The sequence below is a fragment of the Magnolia sinica genome, chromosome 6 (assembly GCF_029962835.1).
Source record: "Magnolia sinica isolate HGM2019 chromosome 6, MsV1, whole genome shotgun sequence".
NCBI lineage: Eukaryota > Viridiplantae > Streptophyta > Magnoliopsida > Magnoliales > Magnoliaceae > Magnolia > Magnolia sinica.
Window position 1 is genome coordinate 71,070,468 of NC_080578.1, and position 14,017 is coordinate 71,084,484.

The 14,017-nt window shown below is 38.5% G+C and overlaps 1 protein-coding gene across 5 annotated transcripts in view; it reads left to right on the forward strand.

Moving 5' to 3' along the window:
- The first annotated feature begins 3,408 nt into the window (after nucleotides 1-3,408).
- The window catches only part of LOC131248849 (lysine-specific demethylase JMJ31), a 126,452-nt gene continuing 115,843 nt past the window's right edge, over nucleotides 3,409-14,017 (forward strand). For 3 of the 5 annotated variants that reach the window (XM_058249326.1, XM_058249325.1, XM_058249324.1), the window contains exons 1-2: nucleotides 3,426-3,578; nucleotides 3,710-3,787. In XM_058249326.1, the coding sequence (XP_058105309.1) occupies nucleotides 3,483-3,578; nucleotides 3,710-3,787 (174 nt within the window). In that variant the 5' untranslated portion in view covers nucleotides 3,426-3,482. Of the gene's footprint in view, nucleotides 3,579-3,709; nucleotides 3,788-14,017 lie in introns of all 5 variants that reach the window. The other 2 variants (XM_058249328.1, XM_058249327.1) reach the window with 2 other exon arrangements.

Consider the following 14,017-nt stretch of genomic DNA (forward strand, 5'->3'; position numbering starts at 1 on the left):
CTTCACAGAGATATTCGTGTCAGTTGTAAAGCAAGTATCTATTAGATTCATGTTGACACTGGTTGCCCAATACGATCTCGAGATGGAACAGATGGACGTGAAGACTGCATTCCTGCATGGAGAATTAAAAGAGCAGATCTACATGAAGCAACCAGAAGGCTATGAAGTTAAAGAGACAGAGAATAAGGTTTGCAGGTTAATGGGGCTATTGTATGGCTTGAAACAGTCACCTAAACTGATATAAAAAATTTGATTCTTTCATAATGAGTCAGAAATTTACTAGGAGTGAATATGATCACTGTGTTTATCACAAGACATTGAGTGATGACAATTTCATCATCCTGGTATTGTATGTTGATGATATGTTGATCGCCAGTTATAACATGTCTGAAATCGATGCACTGAAGACTCAGTTATCAGGGACATTCGAGATGAAAGATCCAGGGGCTGCGAAGATGGTTCTCGGCATAAATATTCATAGAGACAGGAAGAGGAGAAGGCTTTTATTATCACATGCATAATATCTTGAAAAAGTGTTAATCAAGTATATGATAGACGAGGCAAAGCCAGTTAGCATTCTCCACACGGGTCACTTCAAGCTTTCCTCAGAACAATGTCCTAATCAAATGAGGAAAAACATGATATATATCGTGTGCCTTATTCGAATGCTATGGGCAATTTAATGTATGTCATGGTCTGTATGAGACCATATATTTTACAGGCAGTTGGTGCTGTGAACAGATACATGTCAAACCCCAGCAAGTAACATTGGAAAGTGGTGAAATGGCTACTTCGATATATTCGAGGTATGAAAGACTACGTCTTAACTTTTGAGAAAACATGGGTCAAGTTAGTTGGGTATGTGAATTCAGATTATGCAGACAGTGAGGATTCTAGAGAATTAACTTTAGGTTACTTGTTTGTGCTAGTAGGTGGAGCAATCATTTGGATGTCGAAGCTTTAGTCAGTGGTGACTCTTTTCACAATCGAAGCTAAGTATATGGCAGTGACGGAAGCATTCAAAGTTGTTTGGCTAAGAGGCATGATAAATCAGTTGGGGCTTCAACAAGAAGTCATGCCAGTTAATTGTGACAACGAAAGTACTATCATTTTGGCTAAAAACTCTATTTATCATTCACATACTAAACACATTGATTTTCATCACTATTTTATCCGATAAATGCTTGAGGAAGGAGGCGCGACTCTGAAGAAGATTCACACAAGCATGAATCCAACGGATGTGCTCATTAAGGTGGCTCCTATAGAGAAGTTCAAGTTCTGTATAACTTCTCTAGGCTTGGCGAATGCATAAAGGGAGGACGAAAGTACACGAGAAGTAATGATGGAGCTATGATATAAGGCAAGATTAGAGAAGGAGAAAAAGGAGCTATGAAGGACGGCGATTGAAGACATGGTGGAGATTGTTGATAAATATCTTAAATTTGTAATTCATTAGTCTGTCGATGACAAGTTTGATGTCATCGAGCAGACTTCGATGTCATCGAAGCTGGCTCGATGGCGTCGAGATTTTCCAGAGTATATTTATTTGGTTGCTGGACACTTTAGTGCCCTTTTTGATGCCATCGAAGACCATTCAATGTCATCAAAGGTTGTTTGATGCCATCGAAGACCGTTCGATGTCATTGAAGGTTTTTTGATGCCATCAAAGACTATTCAATATCATCGAAGGTTGTTTGATGCCATCAAAGGCCCGGTCGATGTCATCGGTAATATTCGGATTTTCATGTTTGGTCACTGAAACGTTTTGGTATTATTTCGATGCTATCGAAGTGGCTTCAATGTCATCGAAGGTTAAATTTCAATGACATCAAAGTGTGTTCGATGTCATCAAAAGTTTCCACATAGATTTTCGCAAATTTGCGAATTTGCGAGATTTGTTTCCAATTTTGATTGGGATTCTCCTAGCGGCTATATATTTGAATATAATTGGGATTGGAAGGTATCTAAGGCTTTTTAATTCGTTTATAAGATTTCAAGGGTGTAAAGGGAGATTCGAGGCTTGTTCGAATTGGGTATTCTCTCTATCTCTTGTAATTTCTTCTTTCATAGTGCTTTCTGTCATTTTGCGCCATGGTTTTTTTTCGAATTTGCGAGATTTGTTTCCGTAAAGGCTATATATTTGGGTGTAATTGAGATTGTAAAGTATCTAAGGCTTTCCAATTCATTCATATGATTTCAAGGGCTTATAAAGGGAGATTAGAGGCTTGTTCGAATTGGGTATTCTCTTTATCTATTGTAATTTTTTACTTTCATAGTGCTTTCTGTCGCTTCGTGCCGTGATTTTTTCCTATAAGTTTTTTTTTTTTTTTTTTTCACGTTAAACTCAGTGTTTGCATTGTGTTTGCTTAGTGTGATTTGAAATAATTACTTGCATTGTTCATAAACTATGTAATTCACCTCTTGGAATTTGAAATAGTTACTTGCATTGTTCTATTTTTACACCTACCTCATCAATGTGTCCTCACAGATACGGCAAATTTAAAAATACGTTAGCAATCCCGATGTGTCTCCTACTGGGACAGATGATATGGTACCTAAATTAATTTAATCCTTCTCATCTTTTCACAATGCCGATGGAATTTAATTCTACGAAATATGATTCCATACCACGTAACCCTCCCTAATCCCACCTTCGAAACACATCCATAATGTCCCAAGGATATCTTGGTGAGAGCATATTGGGCACTGAGTAAATTCAGTGGACTTACCACTATCATTTATGTGTCTTATCTACTTGTCTATCCGGCATGATCCCACAATTGAAATATATCCAAAGCTCATGTGGACCACATCTGAGGAAACAATGGACATTGAACACCTACTGGTGAAAACTTATCGAGGCAAGAGAAGTTTCGGAGGAAGCTAATATTTTTATTTCCCTTATCTTTATCTGCGCAGCCTTGTAAAAGGTTGGATGACAAACAAACATCAGTGGTCCTGTAAATGTTTCAAGTGTGGACGTCATTATCCCCACTGTTTCCTGTGGTGTGGTCCCCTTGGGCTTTGGATATACTTCAATTTTTGGATTCTACCATAAAATGAGCTGATAAAATAGATAGAGGGCGTGGATAAGACGCATACATCACCTGTGCCGCTACAAAGTTTACTCAATACGATATAGCAGACAGAGTGACTCAGTACGCAATCCGCTCACCAGGCTGGTCGACATGGACAGTAGGCCACAATTAACCGAGCAAACGTATGGTTGTGAGAAATTGGCCGAAGTTTTCTAATTATTTCTAACATCGAACCTACTAACTAGACCAATTTTTCTTTTGGCAATAGCATCTACACGGTGAGGTCTACATGATGGATGGCTTGGATTTTTCATCCGTGTGCCACGCTGGCATGTGTGGTAGTGCGTACAGTAGCTGACTCGTACACGCGTGGGGCTTAGCAAAGCTCTTCCTATAAAAGCCCTTGAATTCCAGTTCTATCAGAAGAGAAGAAATAGAAAGGTAATGGAAGGGCCTGCTCTGGAAATCCATGGATTCGAAGAACTTCCTTCTTCTTCTGAAGATTTTTCTTCCAACATCGAATCCAGAAACGTCCCTGCGGTAATTACAATTGAAAATTCTCATTCTCCGACAACTACATTCCATTCTCTCTCTCTCTCTCTCTCTCTCTCTCTCTCTCTCTCTCTCTCTTCTCTCTCGTTTTTAATTGCCATTCTATGTGTAAAAAAAAGGTCTTCCATGGATGCCTAAAGGGCTGGAAAGCTTTTTCCAAGTGGAATCCTTCCAATGGAGGTCTCGACTATTTACAGGTTCACCTTTTATCTCATTTCCTCATTGTCCTGTTTTTATGGGTTTGGATTTTCAGTAATGCCCTTGAACTGATTGTCGTAGTGCGTTTGTTTAGTTATTTTCGTTGAGTTGTACTAAAATGTGGTTATTAAGTAGCACGGTTTAGATGGAATGTACAGAAACCCAACTTATTTATTAAACAGGTTCAAAATCTCAACCCCAACCCAACCCAACCCAACCCATTTATAAATGAGTTAAACCAAACCCAGACCTGACCCATTTAATTAAAAAAATACAAAGAATAAATTAAATTGCCTTTTTGTATAAAAATATAAAGATATCAACCACATATTTAGAAGTCTTAACTAATATACTTCAAAACCTTATAATCATCATAACAAACTTTAGGCTTTTTATTTTTTATTTTTTATTTTTTTAAAGTTTATTTTAGATTATAGAATACATATGCTGTTAGCATTTAGCTAGGTGGCAAGGGGCAAACCATATTAATGACTTGTTGGGTCTGGCCTAGCAAACCCAAACCCAACTCGTTTAATTTCAGGCTGACAAAACACAACCCGAACCTGAACCCATATGGAAAATGGTTCAACCCATGACTTTCCAGGTTGGGCCTGGGTCAGGTTAGCAGGTTGGGTAAAGTTTTGCCACCCTTTGTTAAAAGACTCCGTGAATCAGGCCCACCTGTTTGGTACTGAGTTGAGTTGGCCCATATTAGTTAGGTCAGACACTGTTGATGGCAGTTCTGTGTTTTAAATAGCTTACGCATGTACCGAGTAGCTTTTTCTATGTAGCGTAGCTTAGCTTGTAGCTGCATAGCTCATGAAAATAGCTTTAGGTGCATGTAACCTACATCACATGTTAATTAGGATACGCTATAGGCTATGTAACATATGCTACATGCTATGTAGCCCACGCTACTAGTTATTTTACACACAAACATTAAAATCAATTAATGTTTTCAATGATTTGTTACATTTTTCTATTTTCACTAACAATAGTTAATGTTTTCAATGACTTCAGTGAAATAATATAATTAAGAACATTAAATCACTTCTATTGCTATTTCTTTATCTTTATACTTAGTTTTTGCACTATTTTCCTATTATAAGTTGTCTTTGGTTGCACTATATACCATGAAATTTCCTGATATTTTACACCAAATTAGACATTTCGTGATATTTGGTGCAACTAAACTCATCCTTAGTAAAAAATCTAGAAGTAGGGTGTAGCTTACACTAAATGCTATGTAGCTTATGTGTCACGTTGTAGATGATTGAACACTATGCTATATGCTATTTGCTATTTAAAATGCCAGATGACTGATTTAGGACAATGGGGACTAACCTAGGATGCAAGTTGAGAGATCAATTACGCATTAATGTCATCAATCAACATGTAAAACCAAATATATCCACATAATATATTCGGAAATTCAGATTTGTAACACAAAGGTCCTATGTTATCACATCGCGTTGCATGGAAATATAAAATAATTTGAGAGTGGCCCACTTAGAAGTAGGGACTTCTAATCTAGCGTTGGTAGTGCAATAACCACGTGAATAAATAATGACACGAATAAAATTTTGGTTTTGGAAATGTTTTACAAAAATTCAAAATTTTCGTTAGGGTATCAGGTTCATGGCTTGAGATTTGGGAATCGTGGTTCTAGGGTTTAAAGGGTATAGAGATGATGTAAGGTTGGAAGAGGATCAAGGAGGGAAAGGACACGAAACAGGCCCACACGTGAAGGCTGTATTGACGCATGTGCATGCGTGCGTACATGCGGGTGGGTCCACATGTGGATGGGTAGGGAGAAAGAAGAAAAGGGATGGATTGGGTTAGAGTTTTGATAGGTTTAGAAAGGTTGTAAGGTAAGGGAAGGATGACGGAAAGAGAAGAAAAGGAATACCTTGTTGGAGAAGAGAGAAGAAGAATGCACCTTGGGGAATCCACCACCAAACAAGCCTCTACCCTTCCACAATTTAATTGGAAGAGAGGGTTTCTCACAAACCCTAAAAACAAAGAGAAAAAAAAACCTTCATACAAGAGAGATTGTCTCTCTTTCTTTTTTCTCTTTCTCAATCTTCTCCACTAGGGTTGGACGTCCACCCACCTATGCTTTTATAATAAAATATCAAAATAATTTCAAGTATGCCACTCACTTAAGTGAAATGACACATCATACAAAATAAAGAAACTAAAACACTTTTTATCAATCTCAACCGTTAAATAACTCTTAAAAATAACAAAAACCATCAAAGAAAAAAGATTAAAGTCCAAGGGGCCTAGATCTGGAAGATCTGATGGCCCGATTGACACGAAATAAAAACCCTATGACTAAAATGGTCTCCCAAGCAGCTCACATGCATCATCCCAAAGTGGGGTCTTCCTGATGCACATCCAATGCATGCTGGGTCTTTAAAATGGCTCGACGGGCCCCATTTGGAGCTCAAGTCTCCCATCCACAAAGAGAGTTGCGTTGATGTGGGTGGTCACCTCCGTCTCTGGTATAACCGAGTAGGTCTTTTGATGTTCCCATCATTTTTACTTACCTTGATGAATTCATTTAGCTTGTAGATCATCCCACCATGCTAATGCATGACTGGAAAACTTCGTAGCTACTAACTTAACCTTCTAATTGTCCACGATTTCCTTGTGCTCAAACACCTTTTTCACCTTGTGTTGGAGCAATAAAAATCATAGAGAAGGGATTACGAAAGTGAGAAAAATCAAGCAGAAAAAGGAGAAGAACAAATGACAAGAAAGGAGAAGACATGTTGCGCGTGACAATGCAATTGAGGCTTGTTGCACGGGTCCGCGCAATATGATGATGATATGTGATTCAAACAACACATGATTCGAGATTTCACACGTGCGAATGCCTATAAAAACCCCTCCACCCCTTCATTTGGGACACATGCAAGTTCGGAGCTCCTAGATAAAGTCTTCCGAATACCTCTGCAAGGTATTTGGAGAAGGAGAAGAAGAAAGAAGAAAGGGGTGATAACCTTTTGCACCTGACCGCGCAACAGGGTTCTGTTGCGCCGGCCCGCACAATAGGGCTCTATTGCATGCCATCAATGTATACAACAACTACATGCTGTCAGAATTCCTAATGTCTTGCAATTCTCATTGGAATTCAGTCATTCCTTGCACAGACTTTAATTCTGGCAAATTAAAGGAGAGGTGAAGGACTCTTGGACCTGCACAACACTTATCTCATTGAAATGAGTGCATTGCAAGCCAGAATGCAGTCGAAATTATCATCTAGACCATTCCATATGATCTTTACTTAATGATTTGTACTTTATATTGGAATCAAGGGAAATATGAGGATGTGAACGAACTCTACAATCAATAAAATATGCTTAATGATGAATGATCTCCCCTATTCTTTGTTATTATTGAATGATAATTCCCCTATCAAACACATTCGTTTCTATGTCAAAACAAAATAGTGTCTCCGCTGGGGACTAATTCAATATTAGCTTGGAAATTGTTTGGAGAACTTTTATCGTCACCTGGCATCATAGCAATGCCAAAATAGCGACTTTCGACGGGAACATCCTCCCCTTCATCTCCAAAATAAAGTATAGATTTATTTGGCTTTTACTACTAGCATATTGTTTTTCACAACAGGAACCACAACTTGTCTCCGATTATAATGATTTCATCTTCAAATAACATAATCTCCTATCTCATGCTTTATGAATCCTTTGTTAACCATGAAATAAGCCTACAAGCGATAGAAGGTAACAACGAATATATTAAATAGCCAGAAATAGCTCCTGAACAAATAGAAGACGGAGGACAACCAACAGTCGATGCATTACGAGAAGTGAACTTGGGAACAAAAAAGGAACCTCAAAGTACTTATGTAAGCGCCAGTCTATCAGAGAAAGAAGTTGATCAATACATTGAATGGTTGAAAAGAAATAAAGATGTGTTTGTTTGAACGTATGCAGAAATGCCTGGCCTGGAACCGACAATAGCGATGCACCGGCTTAATATCTCTAAAGATAAAGAAGCCAGTTAAACAAGCACAAAGACAATTTCATCCTGATTTAATACCCCTACTAAAAGAGGAAGTGAATAAACTGATTAAGGTTAGTTTTATAAGGGAAGTCAAGCATCCTAAATGGATTTCAAATAATGTCCATGTGAAGAAGAAGAATGGACATATTAGAGTATGCGTTGATTTCAAAGATTTGAATGAAGCATGTCCGAAAGATGATTTTCCTCTGCCAATAACAGAATTATTGATCGACAGTACGACAAGGTATGGAGTTATGTCCTTTATGGATGGGTATGCAGGTTATAATCAGATACATATGGCCCCCGAAGATGAAGAGTCTACAACGTTTAGAACATCTCTGGGAATATATTGTTATAAAGTTATGCCATTCATACTCAAGAACGTTGGTGCTACGTATCAAAGGGTAATGCAGAATATTTTCCAAGATATAATGCACAAACACGTAGAATGCTATGTTGATGATTTGGTGGTGAGGTCAAGCGACCATGAAGAACATCGAGAACATCTGTCTTCAATATTCCATCGACTCAGAAAGAAACAGTTGAAAATGAATCTGACTAAATGTGCATTCAACGTATCGTCAGAAATCTTCTCCGGATTTGTCGTAAGGCATCGAGGAATTGAAATCGACCCCGGGAAGATCAAAGCCATTCAGGAGATGCCACCTCCGAAAACACTAAAAGAACTCAAAAGTTTACAGGGAAGGCTGACATATATTCGGCGTTTCATCTCAAATTTAGCAGGAAGGTGTCAACCATTTTCTCATCTCATGAAAAAAGGGGACAAAATTTATATGGGATCAAGCATGTCAAAACGCATTTGATTCTATGAAAGAACTGTTGAAACAATCTCCGATATTGACATCACCTATTAAAGGTAAACGTCTGATCCTATACATCGCCGCAGGAGAAAACTCTTTGAGAGCTCTGTTAGCTCAACACAATGAGCAAGGGAAGGAAAGCGCCCTATATTACTTGAGCAGGACTGATAGGAGCAGAATGTAATTATTCGTCCATTGAGAAGATATGTTTGGCTTTGGTGTTTGCCGTACAAAAACTACGACACTATTGTATTTCCTATGAGATAACCCTAATCTCTCGGGTAGATCTGATTAAATATTTGATGACAAGACCAATGCTATCTGGGAGAATAGCTAAATGGATGTTACTTCTTTCTGAATATACGATCACTTACAAATCTTCTAAAGCAGTGAAGGGACAAGCAATTGCCGATTTTCTAGTAGCACATCCAATTCCAGATAACGAAGAAATTTCCGATGAGCTACCAGACGAACGAGTATTGATGGCGCCTCCCGGGTATCAGGGGCCGGAGCTGGAGTGATATTCATTAGCCCTCAAGGCGATCTAATACCATATTCCTTTACATTGGGAGAAACGTGTACCAATAATGAAGCTGAATATAACACTCATTATAGGATTGTAAATAGCTCATGAGATGAAGATACAGGCCCTGCAAATCTACGGTGACTCAAAGTTAGTGATAAATAAGTTGACAACGAATTTTGAGATAAGAAAACCAGAATTAGTAGCCTACTGTCAGCGAGCTTAGTGACTATTAGAAGATTTTCATAATGTCGAAATCACACATGTACTGCGGAATGAAAACACAAAAGCAGATGCATTGACTAGTTTAGTTGCAGCTTTGTCTTATCATGACAAAAGTCCTCTCCAGGTCACGATTGAAGAACGAAGGTTCTTACTGTCAACATAATTTTTAAATGAAATAGCTGAAGCACTGCCGGTATCTTGCCTGGAAATTACTAATGAAGACCAGCGTCAACCTTTCATTGATTATCATAAATATGGGTTTTTGCCGGAAGATCAGGCCTTGAAATCACAAATTAAACAGAGATCGAAAAGGTTCATTATGCACAATGAGGTACTATACAGGAAGTCTTACAATGAGATGTTGCTGTGCTGCTTGGATGCAGAAGAAGCAAATCATGGATTGCAAGAAGTAGACTCGGGAGAGTGTGGGGCTCACCAAGCAGGTCGAAATTTATTCCATCACGTACACCGTATGGGATATTACTGGCCTTCCATGTTTAAAGACGCAATAACTTATACAAAACAATGTCACGAATGTCAGATACCTGGCGATATTATACACGTACCTCTCGAGGATCTGCACCAGTCAGTGACCTCATGGCCTTTCGCAGCTTGGGGATTGGATCATCAGTCCTATAAATCCCCCATCGGCTAAACGACATCAATATATCCTGGCAGCAATTGATTATTTCTCTAAATGGACAGAAGCAGTCGATTTGCGTTATGTAAAAAAAAGGAAGGATGTTATTAATTTTATTTGTCATGCGATTATTTTTCACTATGTGATTCCAAAGAGGATTGTCACTGATAATGGCACCCCTTTTAAAAATAGGGGAATGGAGAAATTATGTCAGAAGTTTGGCATTCAACATTCGTTCTCGACGCCATATTATCCGCTGGCTAATGGACTAGCAAAAGCCTTCAATAAAACGATAGTCAAAATTCTAAAGAAAATTGTCACCGGAAATAAACGAGATTGGGATGAGAAATTACAAGAGGCTTTATGGGCCTATCGAACGACTCACCGCACTGCAATGAAAGCTACACCTTACTGGTTTATGGAGTCGAAACCATCATTCCAATTGAGACACAAGTCGCGTAGCTTAGAATTGCTGTACATGAATCAATGACCGATGATGAGAATGCCAAAATAAGGCTTGTAGAACTAGATACCCTGGATGAAAAATGATTGGCGGCACAACAACGGCTAAAATTATATCAAGCATGAATATTCGCTACCTATGATAAGAAAGTTAAATACCGTTTGTTCAAGAAGGGTGACATGGTGTTAATGTTGAAAAGGCTTATCTTGGTTACCTGCAGAACTGGGGGCAAATTTGACCCTAAATGGGGTGGACCATATGTCATTACTAAAGTCTATTCTAACGGAGCATATCGACTTGTAAATTAGAATGGACAAGGTATTGCAATACCTGTCAACGCTCGATTCATCAAGAAATATCATCCTTAAGAAGGAAGTAGGAATTTTGATAGCTACACATAATGAGGAAATCTGTCCCAATCAAAAGGGGCAGGATAAGTACAACTTCACAATTGCAAAAACTTCTCTACAAAACATATGTACTCGCTGAAACATCACTCTGAATAAAGAAAATATTCACAGATATGCTATCGCTTCAAAAAGCCTTATATCAAAAGCTTCACAAAGGCTTCTTCAGTCTACAATTGATGATAACAATTGATGTCTACAATTGACAATGACGATATAAACATTAATGGTCAGCAGGCGATTGGCAAAGTGCTGAAAGTATATTGGCCCCCGTACATATCGCCAATTATTGCCACTATGAAAATATCGCCGATTATCACCATTACCTTTCATTGATTATCGCCATTATCATCAATCATTGCTGATCAACGTCATCAATCATTATTGATCATGGAAGTATCATTGCAAAACATTAATGAGCATTATGATATTATAACATTACCTATCACAAAATAATATTACAAGTTACTGTTGATATTATTCGACTCTGACGAGAAGAAAAGTATCATCATCATTAAACCATTATCTCCGGCTATCACCAAAGTGGCTTTATCGTCAAGCAGTTGAGCTGAACAATATTTTCGCCAAAATCATTATCAGCAGAACTAGAACTATTTTGGCAAAAAAAGACATTATCGGTAAGATCACTATTATCGACCGTTGCAAAAAAAATAATGTTGTCGCCTTTCGCCGTCGTAACTAGCGTTGCTGCGTATCAATCACGTCGCTGATCTTCAATCATCGCAAATTTCGTCATTTATCATTTACGGCTGCGGTGAGCAGCCATGTAGGCTAACCATATGCACAAGTCCTACACTGTTTCAAATAGCGCCCGTAGCGTACGCTACGTAGCGTAGACTGGCCGTAGCGCTACGTAGCGTCCCAAATAGCGTAAATCCCTTGTAGCGCACGCTTCAGGTGTCGTAGTGTATGCTACAGCTACATAGCACGTAGCATCCGTAACATAAGCTACAATGTATTTTTTTACTATTTTAGTTTTTTATTATTTTTTCACGTTTTCTTTGTTTCTAATGTTGAGGAATGTGACACTTATATTGTACTTGATACTTTTAACCTATGGGATTTTTATTTCTTTTCCTAATTGTGACTTGTAGTTTCAATTAGACATTGTTAATTAAAGTGGTTTGCTTAGAAAGTTGTTGATGTGATAATTATTTAATTTGGCTTATATATGTGGATTGGCTTTTGATAAATGATAACTAATAACTATTTTAAACATGCTTATAATTGATAAAATGAATCATCTTTTAGGCATTTTTATATTTTTTCCCATTTTTTTCACTATTTATTATATTTGTCCTATTTTTAAATTAAAAAATAGAAGTATTGTGTAGCTCACACTACATGCTACGTATTTACGCTACATGCTATAGAGGGCTGAGTGTTACGCATCACGCTACCGTTATTTAAAACACTGGTCCTACATTATCAGCGATAGCAATTTATCATTTACAGCTGTGGTGAGCGCCCATGTAGGCCAACCATATGCTAAGTCCTAAATTATCAGTGATAGCGATTTATCATTTACGGCTGTGGTGAGCGCCCATGCAGGTCAACCGTATGCGTAAGTCTTACATTATTAGCGATGACGATTTATCATTTACGGATGCGGTGACGCCCATGCAAGCCAACCATATGCGTAAGTCCCACATTATCAGCGATGGTGATTTATCATTTACGGTTGCGGAGAGCGCCCACAGAGGCCAATTACGCATACGACGTATTATATCGGCAATTCACCAAATGTTATGCGGGCAACAATGAAATGCCAGTGGCCCTAAAAAGCCTGCGAAGGCAATCATATGCTTAGACTCATGCGGGCAGCGGTGAGTGAGCACCCATAAAGGCCAATTGCGTGTAAGACTAATGCCGTCTGTTGAGCTTCTGGCAGCATCATGAGGGAAGTAGAGAGAAAATGCCCTCTCATGAATGGGTCAGACCTTGCAGGCAAAGAAAAAGCGGGTTGTAGTGCGAACTCTTTGGCTTGTCCATAGATAGGCCAACCGTGCGTAAGACCCCCTAGGTTCCTTGCTTGATTTTAGTAGTAAATCATGAGGAATGATCGAACTCTAGATGAGCTATCCCCCTCACTGATGGACTGACGACCTTGAATGTCGTACCTTGACAGGTAGCCTTGTGAGCCCCGTGAACTCTAGAGAGTTATTGCAGGTCAACCTGTGCATAAAACCTACCGAGTTCATTGCCCCGGTAGCTTCACTGTCCCCTCTGATGGATCGTGGTTTGTGAACTCACCGACAACAGTGGTTCAGTTAACTCAGAAGAGTTACAGAGGCCATTTGCATAAGTCCCCTTGCTCCATTACTCACGAGCTTAAACTGTGTGCTCCACTACTCACTAGCTTAAACTGTGTGCGCTCCACTGCTCATGAGCCTAAACTGTGTATACGGCGTGCGCCTTAAATACTAACTTGAACTTCAAGATAGTTCCGCCAATCGAAGACAAACACCATGTAGAGAATACTACGAACAAAAGCATGCTACTAATATGTTATATTTGCCAATTGGTCGTCGTGATGAAATGAATCATTGAAATTCTAAACAAGCATGTGAGAAAGCTCAGTGTACACACACACACACACACACACACACATATTCATCATGTCAAGATCTTGGGTTACAAAAACATGCAAATATTCGCTACTGTAAAACATTCATGCTTGGAAATTACTGCAGAATGATGTTGAAAATATATAATATCGAAGTATAATAACTTATGAAATATTACATTCTTCCTTAGATGCTCAAAACTAATATGTACTGTTATAATATCTGTTTGAATTGAATCCAAACTATAGCAATATCAAGTTCAGTGTTAACCACAAGCCTAATATGATCAGTGAGTGTTCGCTAATTCCTACTCTAGAAAGTTAATGGACGATTTATCCTCTCCAAGAACTGACCTTTCAAAATCAATTATGGATCTTCAATTATAACTTGTTTATCCTTTTGAAGAGGACGATGGCTTCTTTCTGTCACCCTCTCTCCTGATGCTGCATGAAGGATATCTCGCAAAATCCGCAAGGGTGGAGGAGGATGAAATTCTGATTGAGCAAAAGAATCATCATTCTCCTCTA